Source organism: Tachysurus vachellii, chromosome 21, assembly GCF_030014155.1.
Source record: "Tachysurus vachellii isolate PV-2020 chromosome 21, HZAU_Pvac_v1, whole genome shotgun sequence".
Classification (NCBI taxonomy): domain Eukaryota; kingdom Metazoa; phylum Chordata; class Actinopteri; order Siluriformes; family Bagridae; genus Tachysurus; species Tachysurus vachellii.
The window spans coordinates 18249252-18268510 of NC_083480.1; the positions used below are offsets into that span (position 1 = coordinate 18249252).

Sequence of the window (19259 nt, forward strand, 5' to 3'; positions counted from 1 at the left end):
CAGTCACCCTGAAGCCTGGAAGTGGATTTTAAAAAGCTTTATTCATTTTTTCTTCTGCAGTATTTACAGCATAAATAACTTTCACTCTTTCTTACACACTAAACGTTCAGCATGCGCTCGAGTCCATACGATAATGAAGTTATGTTGTTGCATATTTTTTTCATTGAATTAGTAAGTGTGAGGATGTGAAGTTAAAGAAAAAACATAAATGGCATTAAATGAGGATTAGTGTTTGTTTGCTAAAATGTGTACAGCTTATCAGGCAGCATGGAAACTCTGCATCAGTGAGTCTCAGAGCATCAGTGAGTCTCAGAGCCGCCGCAGCGAGTCTCAGAGCATCAGTGAGTCTCATCAGTGAGTCTCAGAGCATCAGTGAGGCTCATCAGTGAGTCTCAGAGCATCAGTGAGGCTCATCAGTGAGTCTCAGAGCCGCCGCAGCGAGTCTCAGAGCATCAGTGAGTCTCAGAGCCGCCGCAGCGAGTCTCAGAGCCGCCGCAGCGAGTCTCAGAGCATCAGCGAGTCTCAGAGCCGCCTCAGCGAGTCTCAGAGCATCAGTGAGTCTCATCAGCGAGTCTCAGAGCCGCCGCAGCAAGTCTCAGAGCCGCCGCAGCGAGTCTCAGAGCCGCCTCAGCGAGTCTCAGAGCCGCCTCAGCGAGTCTCAGAGTAAACGTGTTTCTATAATGAATTACTTCAGTTATGAGGCAGTGAAACTGAAGACAAGCTGCAGGGAAAATCATTCTGTTTTACAGCAAATACATGGAATACAATAAAGAGCACAATATATTTTTATTAAATAAGACATTTCACCTATTTTACAAGATTTAGCCAAATTATCGTTAATAATGATCAATTAATCTGTTTTAAGGATCTGATTTTCTTCTTAAAAATATCTTTACAGACACAAAATATAGTTTATAATTCTATCTGAAACACTTTGATTTATTTCTCTCATCCTGTGTGTTTTTATAAGGAATAAAAATACATCCACCTTCTTTAGTATTTCTTACTTTAAATTAGTTTATTTTTACATGAGGGGAAAAAAACTGAAGGTTAAATAGAACATTAAACATTTCATTTCTCTTTACTGCTTTAATCTGAAACAGACTTCAGGTCCAGAGCAGCGTTTTGTCGCTCTGATAAACCGAAGAGATTATTGGAGTGTTTATGACGAGAGAGCGGCGTCGAGGTGTTTAAAGCGTCATGCGCAGAGACGGATTAGGGTTTAAATATCAGCACGTGGCCATCTGCAGCACATCTAACTCATCTCCTTTCTGAAAGAAAAAAGAAACGTGTGTGTGTGTGTGTGTGTGTGTGTTTACACGTGTGGGCTGAAACTGCTTGTAGTTCTGCTGGAAGACAAGGACAGCTGTTGGGACTTTCTTCTGCTTTCTGGTCAGTCTGAGGAGCGAGAGGAGAACAGCCACGTCACAAACACTGAGAAAATAATCCAGTCAATGTAGGAACCTAATGGATCATTTATTCATATTTAAACTAAATGAATAAAAATGAAACTGATTAAAGATATAAATCTGTCAATACAAATATGTACTGTGTACACACACACACACACACACACACACACACACACACACACACACACACACACACACACACACACACACACACACAGTACTGTGCAAAAGTTTTAGGCCAGTGTGGAAACAGAGCGGTTTCACAAATGGACATCATAGTTTATTTTTTAAATAAAGAACCAAAGTAAAGTAATGAAGAGAAATTCATATCTAGTTCATATTTGTTGTGACCCTCAGCATCACCATCAGTTCTTCTGGATTGACTTACACACAGTTTCTGCAGGAACTCACAGCGTGGTTGTTCCACACATCTTGTTGAACTAACCACAGATCTTCTGTAGATGCATGTGCTGTATGATGGAGAAGTGTGTCTATTTCTCAGCATTCAAGACTCCATTAATCCAGAACACAAATGCAGTCTCAACCCTGAAGGACCCTCCACCATGCTTCACTGATGCTTCATCATTGTTTTGCTCTCCAGACCTTCTGTGAACAACCTGCCTCCTGCTACAGCCAAATATTTCACATCAGCCCAGAGACCTGAAGCCCAGTTCCTGTTTTCTTGTTTAGCTTCGTTTCCAAATCAGATGTCTGGATTTTTGGCCTCAATTCTTCCATGAAGACCACTTCTGACCAAACATCTCCAGACAGTACATGGCTGTACCTGGGTCCTACAGGTGTTCTCCAATTTTGTGCTGATGTGTGACATGGTCCACTGCGTCTACGCTCCTCAACATTGCTCGTTTCTTTGTGCTTCTTCAGAGGAGCTTGAACATCACATCCTGAAACTCCAGTCTGCTCTGAACTCTGGGACCGTGCTGATGCAGTAGATCCACCTGGTGTCATGTTCTTGTGCTCAGTCTTGTCATGGTGTTTGATCTGTGACATGAAACGGCCTCCACGACCTCACCTCAGTAATACACAGATGTTTGTGTGTCACTTAATGACTGGGTTTGAAGCCAAATGGACGTCACACCAAAGTAGTGTACAAGTAAACAATTTCTATGTTTATAGACTTTAAAAGCATTCATACTTTACAGCAGATCTTCACACCAGCCTGAAACGTCACACACTTCTGTGTGTATAAATTTAGAAAAAAGGCAGACTAATGATTTATTATTATTAGTGTTGGTTATTTATGACTGCTGTGGTAAGCATTCTTAAACAGCATCCATTAAGCTTTTATAAGCGAGAGTGTGTGTTTTTTTTTGTGTGTGTGTGTGTGTTAGTTACCCTGAGTGTTTGACTCCAGCAGACTCTCCCTCAACAGAACCGTGACCTCCTGTAGCTCCTGTTCAGCCTCACGCACATTCGGGTCCAAACGCAGAACCTCCTGCAGGTCAGAACTGGACGACAGGAAGTCCTACACACACACACACACACTGTCAGTGATTTTTTTTTACAAAAATAATTGTAGTGTAGTGGTGTGTGTGTGTGCAGTGGAGTATAGTGGTGTGTGTGTGTGTGTGCAGTGTAGTTGTGTGTGTGTAGTGTAGTGTGGTGGTGTTTGTAGTGGAATGGTGTGTGTGTGTGGTTGTGTGTGTAGTGTAGTGGTGTGTGTGTGTAGTGGTGTGTGTGTGTGTGTAGTGGTGTGTGTGTAGTGTAGTGGTGTGTGTAGTGTAGTTGTGTGTGTGTAGTGCAGTGGAGTGTGTGTAGTGTAGTGGTGTGTGTGTGGTGTAGTGGTGTGTGTGTGTAGTGTAGTGGTGTGTGTATAGTGTAGTGGTGTGTGTAGTGGTGTGTGTGTGTGTGTAGTGTAGTGGTGTGTGTGTGTAGTGGTGTGTGTAGTGGTGTGTGTGTGTAGTGGTGTGTGTGTGTGTGTAGTGTAGTGGTGTGTGTGTAGTGTAGTGGTGTGTGTGTGTGTAGTGTAGTGGTGTGTGTGTGTAGTGTAGTGGTGTGTGTGTGTAGTGTAGTGGTGTGTGTGGTGTAGTTGTGTGTGTGTGTGGTGTAGTGGTGTGTGTGTGTGTGTGTAGTGTAGTGGTGTGTGTGTATGTAGTGTAGTAGTGTGTGTGTGGTGTAGTGGTGTGTGTGTGTGTGTGTAGTGTAGTGGTGTGTGTGTGTGTAGAGTAGTGGTGTGTGTATAGTGTAGTGGTGTGTGTAGTGTAGTGGTGTGTGTGTGTGTAGTGGTGTGTGTGTGTGTGTAGTGTAGTGGGGTGTGTGTGTGTGTAGTGTAGTGGTGTGTGTGTGTAGTGTAGTGGTGTGTGTGTGGTGTAGTGGTGTGTGTGTGGTGTAGTGGTGTGTGTGTGTGTGTGTGTAGTGTAGTGGTGTGTGTGTGTAGTGGTGTGTGTGTGTGTGTGTAGTGTAGTGGGGTGTGTGTGTGTGTAGTGTAGTGGTGTGTGTGTGTAGTGGTGTGTGTGTGTGTGTGTAGTGTAGTGGGGTGTGTGTGTGTGTAGTGTAGTGGTGTGTGTGTGTAGTGGTGTGTGTGTGTAGTGGTGTGTGTGTGTAGTGTAGTGGTGTGTGTGTGTGTGTGGTGTAGTGGTGTTTGTGTGTGTGTGTAGTGTAGTGGTGTGTGTGTGTGTAGTGTAGTGGTGTGTGTGTGTGTGTGTGGTGTAGTGTAGTGGTGTGTGTGTGTGTAGTGTAGTGGTGTGTGTGTAGTGGTGTGTGTGTGTAGTGTAGTGGTGTGTGTGTAGTGTAGTGGTGTGTGTGTGTGTGTGTAGTGTAGTGGTGTGTGTGTAGTGTAGTGGTGTGTGTAGTGTAGTGTAGTGGTGTGTGTGTGTGTAGTGGTGTGTGTGTGTAGTGGTGTGTGTGTGTAGTGTAGTGGTGTGTGTAGTGGTGTGTGTGTGTGTAGTGGTGTGTGTGTGTGTAGTGGTGTGTGTGTAGTGTAGTGTGTGTGTAGTGTAGTGGTGTGTGTGTGTAGTGTAGTGGTGTGTGTGTGTGTAGTGTAGTGGTGTGTGTGTGTAGTGTAGTGGTGTGTGTGTGTGTGTGTAGTGGTGTGTGTGTGTGTGTAGTGTAGTGGTGTGTGTGTGTAGTGTAGTGGTGTGTGTGTGTGTGTGGTGTAGTGGTGTTTGTGTGTGTGTGTAGTGTAGTGGTGTGTGTGTGTGTAGTGTAGTGGTGTGTGTGTGTGTGTGTGGTGTAGTGTAGTGGTGTGTGTGTGTAGTGTAGTGGTGTGTGTGTGTGTGTGTGTGTGTGTGTGTAGTGTAGTGGTGTGTGTGTGTGTGGTGTAGTGTAGTGGTGTGTGTGTGTGTAGTGGTGTGTGTGTGTGTGTGTGTGTGTGTGTGTGTGTGTGTGTGTGTGTAGTGTAGTGGTGTGTGTGTGTGTGTGGTGTAGTGGTGTTTGTGTGTGTGTGTAGTGTAGTGGTGAGTGTGTGTGTGTGTGGTGTAGTGTAGTGGTGTGTGTGTGTGTGTAGTGTAGTGGTGTGTGTGTGTGTGTAGTGTAATCCCAGGTGTTGTATCAGTATGATGTGAGATGAACAGGAGACCTTCAGGCCTTTGTGAGCGAGCGCTCGTCTGTAAAACGCTTTCTTATTGTCCGACTCTATCTGTAGTGCAGAGTCACAGTCCTGCCTCGCCTCAGCAAAACGATCCAGCTTCAGGAGACACAGTGCTCTGAAACACACACACACACAGTTAACGCCCGTATGACATGTTTCTAACCAGAGAACAGCTGGATTAAACTTCTCTCAGATATCCAGCTGTTTATTTATCTTGAGCTGCATCGCTGAAGGGAAGAAGAAAATAATCAGAGACAGGAAAAAGGGAGGGGAGGGGAGGGGAGGGGAGGGGAGTGCAGTGTAGAGTAGTGCAGTGTAGTGTAGTGTAGATGTGTAGTGTAGTGTAGATGTAGTGTAGATGTAGTGTAGTGTAGATGTAGTGTAGTGTAGATGTAGTGTAGATGTAGTGTAGTGTAGATGTAGTGTAGATGTGTAGTGTAGTGTAGATGTAGTGTAGTGTAGATGTGTAGTGTAGTGTAGATGTAGTGTAGATGTAGTGTAGTGTAGTGTAGATGTAGTGTAGTGTAGATGTGTAGTGTAGTGTAGATGTAGTGTAGTGTAGATGTGTAGTGTAGTGTAGATGTAGTGTAGATGTAGTGTAGATGTAGTGTAGAGGTAGTGTAGTGTAGATGTAGTGTAGTGTAGATGTGTAGTGTAGATGTGTAGTGTAGTGTAGATGTAGTGTAGTGTAGATGTGTAGTGTAGATGTAGTGTAGTGTAGATGTGTAGTGTAGTGTAGATGTAGTGTAGATGTAGTGTAGATGTAGTGTAGAGGTAGTGTAGTGTAGATGTAGTGTAGTGTAGATGTGTAGTGTAGTGTAGATGTAGTGTAGTGTAGATGTGTAGTGTAGTGTAGATGTAGTGTAGATGTAGTGTAGTGTAGTGTAGTGTAGATGTAGTGTAGTCAAGAAGCTTTTATTGTCATTTCAACCATATATAGCTGTTGCAGTACAGCTGTTGTGTAGATGTAGTGTAGTGTAGATGTAGTGTGGTGTGGTGTAGTGTAGATGTAGTGTAGATGTAGTGTAGATGTAGTGTGGTGTGGTGTAGTGTAGATGTAGTGTAGTGTAGATGTGTAGTGTAGTGTAGATGTAGTGTAGATGTAGTGTAGAGGTAGTGTAGTGTAGATGTAGTGTAGTGTAGATGTGTAGTGTAGTGTAGATGTAGTGTAGTGTAGATGTGTAGTGTAGTGTAGATGTAGTGTAGTGTAGTGTAGTGTAGATGTAGTGTAGTGTAGATGTGTTGTGTAGTGTAGATGTAGTGTAGTGTAGATGTGTAGTGTAGTGTAGATGTAGTGTAGATGTAGTGTAGTGTAGTGTAGTGTAGATGTAGTGTAGTCAAGAAGCTTTTATTGTCATTTCAACCATATATAGCTGTTGCAGTATAGCTGTTGTGTAGATGTAGTGTAGTGTAGATGTAGTGTGGTGTGGTGTAGTGTAGATGTAGATGTAGTGTAGATGTAGTGTAGATGTAGTGTAGTGTAGATGTAGTGTAGTGTAGATGTGTAGTGTAGTGTAGATGTAGTGTAGTGTAGATGTGTAGTGTAGTGTAGATGTAGTGTAGATGTAGTGTAGTGTAGTGTAGTGTAGATGTAGTGTAGTGTAGATGTGTAGTGTAGTGTAGATGTAGTGTAGTGTAGATGTGTAGTGTAGATGTAGTGTAGTGTAGTGTAGTGTAGATGTAGTGTAGTCAAGAAGCTTTTATTGTCATTTCAACCATATATAGCTGTTGCAGTATAGCTGTTGTGTAGATGTAGTGTAGTGTAGATGTAGTGTGGTGTGGTGTAGTGTAGATGTAGATGTAGTGTAGATGTAGTGTAGAGGTAGTGTAGTGTAGATGTAGTGTAGTGTAGATGTAGTGTAGTGTAGATGTGTAGTGTAGTGTAGATGTAGTGTAGTGTAGATGTGTAGTGTAGTGTAGATGTAGTGTAGATGTAGTGTAGTGTAGTGTAGTGTAGATGTAGTGTAGTGTAGATGTGTAGTGTAGATGTAGTGTAGTGTAGATGTAGTGTAGTGTAGATGTGTAGTGTAGTGTAGTGTTGTGTAGTGTAGTGTAGATGTGTAGTGTAGTGTAGTGTAGTGTTGTGTAGTGTAGTGTAGATGTGTAGTGTAGTGTAGTGAAAATGTCCTTGTTTATTTGTTTATATTTAACCCTGATTTCTTGTGCCATCACGTGGTGATTTTACTGGAAAGTGAAACTCAAATTTTAACTTTGTTCTTGTTTCATTTTAAAAGGAAACTCCATCAATAGAGAATAAAGAAAAGAAGGGATGAGAGAGAGAGACAGAGAGAGACAGAGAGAGAGAGAGAGAGAGAGAGAGAGAGAGAGAGAGAGAGAGAGAGAGAGAGAGTGAGAGAGAGAGACAGAGAGAGAGAGAGAGACAGAGAGAGAGAGAGAGAGAGAGAGAGAGAGAGAGAGAGACAGAGACAGAGAGAGAGAGAGAGAGAGAGTGAGAGAGAGAGACAGAGAGAGAGAGAGAGAGAGAGTGAGAGAGAGAGACAGAGAGAGAGAGAGAGAGAGAGAGACAGAGAGAGAGAGAGAGAGAGAGAGAGTGAGAGAGAGAGAGAGAGAGAGAGAGAGACAGAGAGAGAGAGAGAGACAGAGAGAGAGACAGAGAGAGAGAGGAAAAATGGATTAGTTCACACACACACACACACAACACTACAGACGCCACACAGACGTTACAGACGCCACATACACACACTACAGACGCCACACACACACACACACACACACTAGACGCCACACACACACACACAACACTACAGACGCCACACACACGTTACAGACGCCACACACACACACACACTACAGATGCCACACACACAACACTACAGACGCTACACACACACACACCACTACAGACACCACACAACACACACCACTACAGACACCACACAACACACACACTACAGACACCACACAACACACACACTACAAACGCCACACAACACACACACTACAGACGCCACACAACACACACACACTACAGACGCCACACACACACACTACAGACGCCACACACACACACACTACAGACGCCACACACACACTACAGACGCCACACACACACACTACAGACGCCACACACACACTACAGACGCCACACACACACACACACACACACACAAGATGCCACACGCACACACACACACACAAGATGCCACACACACAACAGGCGCCACACGCACACACAATGCCACACACACGTTACAGACGCCACACACACACAACACTACAGATGCCAGACACTACAGACGCCACACACACTACAGACGCCACACACACACACACACTACAGACGCCACACACACAATGCCACAGGCTCCACACACATGACGCCACACACACAACACTACAGACGCCACACACACACAACACTACAGACTCCACACATATACAATGCCAAACACACAACGCCACACACACTACAGATCCCACACACACTACAGACGCCACACACACAACACTACAGATGCTACACACACACAACACTACAGACGCTACACACACATACACCACAACACTGTCACACAGACGCTACACACACACTACAGACGCCTCTTTAGTGTAGTGGTGTATGTGTGTGTAGCGTCTGTAGTGTGTGTGTAGCGTCTGTGTGACACACACACTACAGACGCCACACACACACACACACACACACACTACAGACGCCACACACACACTACAGACGCCACACACTACAGACGCCACACACACACACTACAGACGCCACACACACACACTACAGACGCCACACACACACACTACAGACGCCACACACGACTCCACACACACACACACTACAGACGCCACACACGACTCCACACACACACACACAACACTACAGACGCCACACACTGTGATGCACTGATCAGTGTAAGCTGAAACGCTCAGCTCCTTATGAGAGTCTGTTCTGTTCTCTGCAGCAGGTGAAGGTCAATTCAATAACTAAATAATTTACTATTCAAATTTATTTAAGCCAATTATTCAAATTATTCTCCCTGCCCACACATACACACACACACACACACACACACACACACACAAGTCTAAACATTATTTTACTGTCTGTTGCTGTTACTGTCTTTATCCTGTGTGTCATATTAAAACTAAAACCAAACTTCTGTAGTGTTTTGAGGATTTTATCTGGATTTAAATTCAGCTGAGACACATTAAGACCTGAGTTAAACTCTGATTAAGTGTAATACTCAACCTGGATAATTAATTAGAATGATTTAAAACCAAATATTTAAAACTCACCCGTTAAAATCGATCATTTGTTTGATGTAAAACTGAAGGTTTAAATCATGTAAATCAGACCTTTAACAGTGATTTATGTAAAACAGATAATGACTTTCACTCTGCACACCAGAGCGCAGCAGCAGCAGCAGCAGCAGCACAGTGAATTAAAGTCAGTGTTTTGTTATAGAAATAAATATAATAAATACACATATAATAAATATGGGTTGATGAAAAATGAGGACCGTGTAAGTCATCGTGTCTACAGTGTTTCATACGGTCACTACATGACTCGGCACTGTGGAGAACAAAAAATAATAATAATATATATATATATATTATTTAATTATATCATAAACTACATATACAACATATGTCATGCTTATATGGTGTGTGTGTGTGTGTGTAACACTATCGCTTCACAGCAGAAAGCACTGGTGATCATAAACAAAAGCATGAGACAGGTGTGTTTGTGTGAATCCATCATCATCTCCTCGTCCTTCCTCTTGATCAGATAAAAAGTGATGATTTTTTCTGTCCACCTTCTCGAAACAACAAAGATAAAACAAACCAAAACCACACTGAAAAGGTTTTACTCCTAAATGCATCAACCATAACACCGATGTGAAAATGTAAGGCGTGTGCGCTGCTTCTGCGTCCAGCGTGAAGCGAATTAGCGGTTAGCTCGTACCTGTTGGTGTAGACGGAGCACTCGGTGGGTTTGAGAGCGATACACTCGCTGTATTTCTGCATCGCTTTCTCAAACTCGCCTCTCTTCACCAGATCGTTGCCTTCCTCCTTCAGCAGAGTGAAACGTGCCTCAGCTTTTCTGACTGTGAGGACACGAAGACAACAAAACATTTAAAACGTCCGCTGTGAGACGACAACATAAAAAACATGATGGTTTCAAACCTTTGATCTGTTTACCAAAGAGCAGCGAAACGGTATTAGCATTGTTGTGTTTTTTCTACTTAGCTAACATAGCTAGTCAGCTAGGAATTAGCAGGGTTAAGCTAATTAGCAACACTTTCAGATGAAACACTAATCGCTTAGCTAACACGCTCACCTAGCAGGTCGACTAGTTATCGTACGGGTTAGCACGGGACGTTAACAAGTTCTTAGTTTAAGCGTTCAGTATTAGTTGCTTTTCTCCATCTCAACTCTGTGCACTTTAAAAGACCTTTTTAAAGAAAACGTTCTGCAGTTAAAACATTAGCGTTCTCCGTCGGTTAGCACTATGCTAGCATTCCTAAATAACAGCACGAGTCATAACGTTAGCAAATAATGATTAGAAACACTTCCACTATGTTAATGATGATTCACTCTCAAAACTTGGTGCTTTAGCTGGTTGCTAAGTAGCAGCTGAGAAGGCAGGAAAAGCTATTAGTGCTAGTAACAGAGTCGCTAGTCATTATGATCATTAGAATTATGCCAATAGTCACTGATGACTAGAACAATTTAAACATCAACAAGCTGCATTCAAAAACTATAAATACTTCTGTGCTAACATTTTATGCTAGCACTCTCCCACCCCCCTCCCCCACCCCGAGACTCAAATGTCACTGGAGCTGTCTTGTTCCATTACGAACGGTGTCACTGCAGATAATCTACATAATTCATTTAGCTAACAGACGCCGTGTTAGTGCTGACAACACTGTGTGTGTGTGTGTGTGTGTGTGTGCGTGTGTGTGTGTGTGTGTGTGTGTGCGTGCGTGTGTGAACTGGTCCGGGCAGCTCGCCGTGTTTAAACTACACTCACACAGCAAATGTCTTCCTCCGCCTGCAAACACTGAATCGGCTAAACGTAATGATCCGCTGACACGCGAGGCCTGTTCACACCCTAACACCTCTGTTTACTTTATTCTGAACACCACCGTGTTAATGTCAGTGTTTGATGGGGAACTTGTGTGTATGATCGTGAATGCTGGTACATTTTGTGTGTTGGTGTTTAATAAAAGAACCCTGGTGGGTAAAAAAAGGTGAAGGATTCCGTCGGTGTTTGTAGTTTGGGTTACGATGATGAATTGTGGTGCTTCATGGTGAATGATGATGTTTGATGGAGAATGAGGAAGCATTCAGGGGTCTGATGTGGAGTTCTGGTGCTAACAGTATGTAGTATGTTATGATTGCTGACTGATGGAGGACGTTTCATAACGAACGACGGAGAATAACGGTGTTTGAAGGAGGACGTTTTTGATGACCAACCCTTCTCCTCTTCAGCTCTGACGGCTCGTGCATGGAGAACATCAGCGCTCGGTTCTTCCCTGCGATGCTGCTGGGCTGAAATGGGAACGTTGGGAATCTCAGGAAGCTTCTCTCTCCAATCAGGACCATCCTGCTCCATCAGCTGCTTTGTGATCCTGAAGAAGACCACAGAAATGTCCACAATCTCCAAACAAACACCTACAAATACCTGAACCGTCTTATCAAACACCACCAAACCCAAATGTTTATAATAATAAAATAACTAAATGTTGGTGTTTGGTGCTTCGTGTCGCTATTTGTTCATTTGTTTGTTAGTGTCGGCTTCTGTTTGATGGATAATGATACCTTTATGTAGGCTGCTGAAATCGTGTTGTAAATCTTGGGCTTTTATTGTTAATGTTGGTGTTTGTTAATAAATTATGGAGTTTGTTGGTCTTTTTATTGGTAATGTGTGATTTTATTTGTAAAATTGGTGTTTGATGTTAAATATTGAGGTTTGTTTATGTTTAACTTTGCTGTTTGTTAGTAAACACTAAAGTGTGTTGTTGTTGTTTAGATGGTTAACAGTAGTATTTAATGGTTAGTGTTGGTGTTTAATTGATGTAACTGGTGTTGGTTTCCGTGCCTTACCTGTGTACACTGTCGTGAGCTGCCTGTACGCTGGAGTCGATCTGCAGGACGGTTTTGTAATCCACGTACGCGTTCCTGTAGCGCTCCAGAGACTCGTAGGCCATCGCCCTACGGAGGAGGGGCTTCAGGGAGAAGGGGCGGAGCTCCAGCGCACTGACAGTTTAATAGGATGAGAGAACAGGATCAGAACTAATCTGTGTCTCCAGTACAGACAAGTCCACGGACAATGAACACACACACACACACACACACACACACACACACACACTAACAGGCTGTAGAAGTGCTCAGTATGTGCTCAGGGTTTAGTGTATAAGTGTTTATTACTCAGCAATCTATGGGTTTATGGTTCAGGCCTAAATATTCAGTATTCTAAAAATAATGATGTCCCGTGTCCAGAGTTTTAATAACTGATTTGCAGACACACAAGTTCACATTTGGTGTATTTTATTTACCTGTTTATTTTTACTTTACTTGTTTTGTCTCATCCGAAGCTTTAGTCTGAGTGAATCTTTACACTTCAAATGAGATTATTAGCAGAATCTTGAGTGTGGAGTCGAACCCCACAGTGTATAAACACACATGAAGAGATCATCTTTATTAATATTCAAAGGTAACACTGCATATTGTGTGTGTGTGTGTGTGTGTGTGTGTGTGTGTGTGTGTGTGTGAGAAGTCAGTGGACAGGAGAGTTTTACGTTATAAAAGCTGGCAGAGTGCAGGATGGAGGTGAAGCTTGTTTTAGCTCAGCTAATTGTGCTGAGTGTTAATCTCTCAGAGACGTGTGTGTGTGTGTGTGTGTGTGTGTGTCAAACCTGGTGCAGTCTTGAATGCAGTCTGTACAGTTCCCATCTTTCAGAAGGCAAGCAGCTCTGTTGGAGTACAAAATGCAAAGATCCTCAGGACTGTCAATACCTGTCAACACACACACACACACACACACACACACACACACACACGTACGTCACAATTTGGGATTCAACTGAAAAGATCAGAGTCTCAACCTGAAAACCAGTAACCTATTAGTTTAATTATGAGTCATGGGAGCAACAACAGGAGACGTTGTGAGTTTCAGAGACTCGTCACTCTACAATAAACTCAGGAACTTTACACAGAATCAGGAAATGAAATAAAAGTGATTCAGTACTGAGTCCTGAAACAAGGAAACAACTGTAGTCAACTCAGAATCGTTATAAAACCAGAAACAGGAAAAAGTTGGGACGAGGAAGTTCACTGAAATCCAGAAATGAACACCGAGAATCATCAACTGAACACTGTGGTATTAGGAGCAGAATCTGAGACACAACACTAAATCTGTGCTGTATCACTGACACTAAATCTGTGTTGTATCACTGACACTAAATCTGTGTTGTATCACTGACACTAAATCTGTACTGTATCACTGACACTAAATCTGTGTTGTATCACTGACACTAAATCTGTGTTGTATCACTGACACTAAATCTGTGTTGTATCACTGACACTAAATCTGTGTTGTATCACTGACACTAAATCTGTGTTGTATCACTGACACTAAATCTGTGTTGTATCACTGACACTAAATCTGTGTTGTATCACTGACACTAAATCTGTGTTGTATCACTGACACTAAATCTGTACTGTATCACTGACACTAAATCTGTACTGTATCACTGACACTAAATCTGTACTGTATCACTGACACTAAATCTGTGTTGTATCACTGACACTAAATCTGTGTTGTATCACTGACACTAAATCTGTGTTGTATCACTGACACTAAATCTGTGTTGTATCACTGGCACTAAATCTGTACTGTATCACTGACACTAAATCTGTACTGTATCACTGACACTAAATCTGTACTGTATCACTGACACTAAATCTGTACTGTATCACTGACACTAAATCTGTGTTGTATCACTGACACTAAATCTGTGCTGTATCACTGACACTAAATCTGTACTGTATCACTGACACTAAATCTGTACTGTATCACTGACACTAAATCTGTACTGTATCACTGACACTAAATCTGTACTGTATCACTGACACTAAATCTGTGTTGTATCACTGACACTAAATCTGTGCTGTATCACTGACACTAAATCTGTACTGTATCACTGACACTAAATCTGTACTGTATCACTGACACTAAATCTGTGTTGTATCACTGACACTAAATCTGTACTGTATCACTGACACTAAATCTGTGTTGTATCACTGACACTAAATCACTGTATCACTGACACTAAATCTATGTTGTATCACTGACACTAAATCTGTACTGTATCACTGACACTAAATCTGTACTGTATCACTGACACTAAATCTGTGCTGTATCACTGACACTAAATCTGTACTGTATCACTGACACTAAATCTGTACTGTATCACTGACACTAAATCTGTACTGTATCACTGACACTAAATCTGTACTGTATCACTGACACTAAATCTGTACTGTATCACTGACACTAAATCTGTGTTGTATCACTGACACTAAATCTGTACTGTATCACTGACACTAAATCTGTACTGTATCACTGACACTAAATCTGTACTGTATCACTGACACTAAATCTGTGCTGTATCACTGACACTAAATCTGTACTGTATCACTGACACTAAATCTGTACTGTATCACTGACACTAAATCTGTGCTGTATCACTGACACTAAATCTGTGCTGTATCACTGACACTAAATCTGTACTGTATCACTGACACTAAATCTGTACTGTATCACTGACACTAAATCTGTACTGTATCACTGACACTAAATCTGTGTTGTATCACTGACACTAAATCTGTGTTGTATCACTGACACTAAATCTGTGTTGTATCACTGACACTAAATCTGTGTTGTATCACTGACACTAAATCTGTGTTGTATCACTGACACTAAATCTGTGTTGTATCACTGACACTAAATCTGTGTTGTATCACTGACACTAAATCCGTGTTGTATCACTGACACTAAATCTGTACTGTATCACTGACACTAAATCTGTACTGTATCACTGACACTAAATCTGTACTGTATCACTGACATTAATCTGTACTGTATCACTGACACTAAATCTGTACTGTATCACTGACACTAAATCTGTGCTGTATCACTGACACTAAATCTGTGCTGTATCACTGACACTAAATCCGTGTTGTATCACTGACACTAAATCTGTACTGTATCACTGACACTAAATCTGTACTGTATCACTGACACTAAATCTGTACTGTATCACTGACACTAAATCTGTGCTGTATCACTGACACTAAATCTGTGCTGTATCACTGACACTAAATCTGTGTTGTATCACTGACACTAAATCTGTGTTGTATCACTGACACTAAATCTGTGTTGTATCACTGACACTAAATCTGTGTTGTATCACTGACACTAAATCTGTGTTGTATCACTGACACTAAATCTGTGTTGTATCACTGACACTAAATCTGTACTGTATCACTGACACTAAATCTGTGTTGTATCACTGACACTAAATCTGTGTTGTATCACTGACACTAAATCTGTACTGTATCACTGACACTAAATCTGTGTTGTATCACTGACACTAAATCTGTGTTGTATCACTGACACTAAATCTGTGTTGTATCACTGACACTAAATCTGTACTGTATCACTGACACTAAATCTGTACTGTATCACTGACACTAAATCTGTACTGTATCACTGACACTAAATCTGACACGTGGAAGAAACTATACACTCGCTCATAATATCAGTACACAAAGACCAACACCTGACTGAGGCACTTTACTGAACACTGAACTCAGCTAAAGTAATTAACAGTAGATTCAGGACTCAGCAGTGAAGCACCAAGATCAGCACATCAGGTACTGACGACTTCTAGAAGTTTCTTCACTTAAACACTTGGATACAAAATAAAAGGATTATATTTATTAGTTTTTTTTAATGTAGAATTAAGTGTTTGTCCATGAAAGGTGTTAAATACAGGATTATTAATGTTGTGTTTTAAACATATAAAGTCACCTTCTGGTCTTTAACCTGAACCGTTTGTGTTAGAGCCCAAACACACTACAGTCTGGAAATGACACTTTTATAACAAGAGAAAAAGCATAAGAAATATAAGCAAAATATATTTAATACACACACACACACGGACACTCACTGACACACACACACGCGCACACACACGCGCACACACGCACGGACACACACATGGACACACACACGGACACACACAAAAACACATACACACTCATGGACAGACATACACAAAAACACACATACAGACACACACACATACAGACACACATACTTACAGTACATACACACACACGCATAAACACTCACGGACACATACATACACATGGACACACACACACAGACACACACACATACATACAGTACATACAAACACGCATAAACACTCACGGACACATACATACACACGGACACACACATACAGAGACACACACACATACAGACACACATACATACACACATACACACATACATACATACATACATACAGACACACGCATAAACACTCACAGACACACTCACGGACACACACACATGGACACACACACATGGACACACACACATGGACACACACACATGGACACACATACAGACACTCATGGACACACTCGTGGACAAACACGCACATACACACACGGACACACACACACACACACATGGACACACACACATACGGACACACATACACATGGACACACACATACACATGGACACACACACATACACATGGACGCACACACACATACACATGGACGCACACACACATACACATGGACGCACACACACATACATACATATATACATATACACACACACATGGACACATACAGACACACACATACAGGCAAACATGGACACACACATACACACATATAGAGGCAAACACGGACACACACACATACACACACATATACAGGCAAACACGGACGCACACACATACAGACACACACAGACACACACACACGGACACACACTCACAGACACACACACAGAGACACACACACATAGAGACACACACACATAGAGACACACACATAGAGACACACACACAGAGACACACACAGAGACACACACAGAGACACACACACACATAGAGACACACACACACATAGAGACACACACACATAGAGACACACACACACATAGAGACACACACATAGAGACACACACACAGAGACACACACACAGAGACACACACACACATAGAGACACACACACACATAGAGACACACACACAGAGACACACACACACAGAGACACACACACTCACTCATAGACACACATACAGACACACAAACATACATACAGACACACACATACATACACATACACACTCACAGACACACACATACAGATACATACACACTCACAGACACACACATACAGATACATACACACTCACAGACACAGACACACACACACACAGAACAGCACAAGACTCTTCCGGTGACTCGTGACATCATGATGACTCCTCCTGCTGTCACAACACACTCGGTTTGTAAATAACACTTTTATAGATTCGGTCTATTTGATACTTTGTTATTATTATTGTTGATATACTTGTTATAATTAATAATAATAATAATATAATGATAATGATATAATAATAATAATAATAATGATATAATAATAATATAATAATGTGAATGTTTGTTGTTGATAAACAGATGAAGTTTGATGATATAATTCCCCCCACCTGACAGTGTGTGTCCCTCAGTAGACAGTGTGTACTTCTCCTTGGCCTGTGTGTATCCCTCTATGGCCTGTGTGTACTTCTGCACCGCGAGCCCAAACTGTCCGGTCTTAAACAGCATGTTGCCCTCGTTTTTGAGGCGCGCGAGCGGAGGGGGCAGATCCCCGGCGGGGGCATCGAGGTTCACTCCGTGTGTCCCGGTGTTTCCGGTTTCCTCCGCAGTATAAGCGCCGTTCACTTGCGCCGCCTTCTTGCCCTCCGCGTTTCCGGGGTTTCCTCCGTCTCGAGCTCTGCTGTGAACCGGACTAAACACACCGGAACTCGTCCCCGAGCTCTTCTTCTGCGCGTTACCCATTTAAAACACAAGCACACACTTATACACACTCACACACACTTATACACACTTATACACACACCCTAAAACATTCTCCTCTCTCTCTCTGCGTGCAAACCGGTCCTGACTCTCGTCCACCACAACCGGGGAAGCCCCGCCCCCTGCAGGCTCGCCGCACACTGACGTCATACAATGGGCGGGGCTTCGGGTAATGCAGCAAAAGCACAGACCCGTACAGCCGGTGAAGTGCAAAATGATTCTTTAATTGAGTGAGTCGACTCATTGAGTGAGTCCGAAAAACCAAAACATCCTATGGCATTTTTACTACATAAACACACACACACACACACACACACACACACACAAAATCTAATATAATTTTATAGTAATGGTGTAGTATTGAATAGATAGATGAGCTAGTAATAAATTATACAAATAGAATTATTAAAAGCTAAATTCTAGATTCTGAGTTATAAATTTAGAATTTTAATAGTAAACAACTCTAAAGTACACAGTAATTCCTTTAGGGTTTAATTCTTTATATTATTAATAATAGGTTTATTAAAAGAGCCTTAATAATAATAATAATAATAATAATAATATTATTATTATTAATACAGATCACCTATTTCAGTGCTGTAAAATGATCTTTTGCCCTGTTTTGTAAATGAATTATTAGTAGCAGCATTTCAGAACTATTTTAATAATATATTTGACTAAAAATGTAACCTACTTTTTTAGTTTGTAAAATTGTCATATTTTGAGTATGTTAAAGCCTCTTTTTTTTTTTTTTTTGCTTTTTTTCAGAAAAAGAAAACATCAATTGTTTTGTAGTATATACAAAAATATTTATATAATAAATTTACTTTAGTAATAAGTGATATGTGCAGCAGTAAAAGACCTCGGTGTGATTATTGATACCGGTGTCTCATTTGAAGCTCACATAAATATCACAATGTTAGCCTTCTTTAGTCTCAGAAATATCACTAAGATAAGAAATATGATGTCATTACATGATGCAGAAACACTAGTTCATGCATTTGTTACCTCTCGGTTGGATTATTGTAATGCTTTACTGTCTGGATGTTCCAGTAGGAGTATAAACAAGCTCCAGTTAGTCCAGAACACAGCAGCTAGAGTCCTAACTAGAACCCGAAGATATGAACACATCACCCCGATCTTATCCT

At 41.7% G+C, this 19259-nt stretch overlaps 1 protein-coding gene across 1 annotated transcript; it reads right to left on the reverse strand.

The window, feature by feature from the left end:
- Window positions 1-22: 22 nt before the first annotated feature.
- spag1a (sperm associated antigen 1a) lies at window positions 23-18204 on the reverse strand. The gene is made up of 8 exons (XM_060857247.1): window positions 17742-18204; window positions 12852-12951; window positions 12037-12189; window positions 11407-11561; window positions 9893-10034; window positions 4948-5074; window positions 2766-2895; window positions 23-1398 (listed from the first exon to the last, which is right to left on the reverse strand). The coding sequence occupies exons 1-8, from the start codon at window positions 18091-18093 to the stop codon at window positions 1394-1396; spliced, it is 1164 nt and encodes a 387-aa protein (XP_060713230.1). The 5' UTR covers window positions 18094-18204; the 3' UTR covers window positions 23-1393.
- Window positions 18205-19259: the final 1055 nt, after the last annotated feature.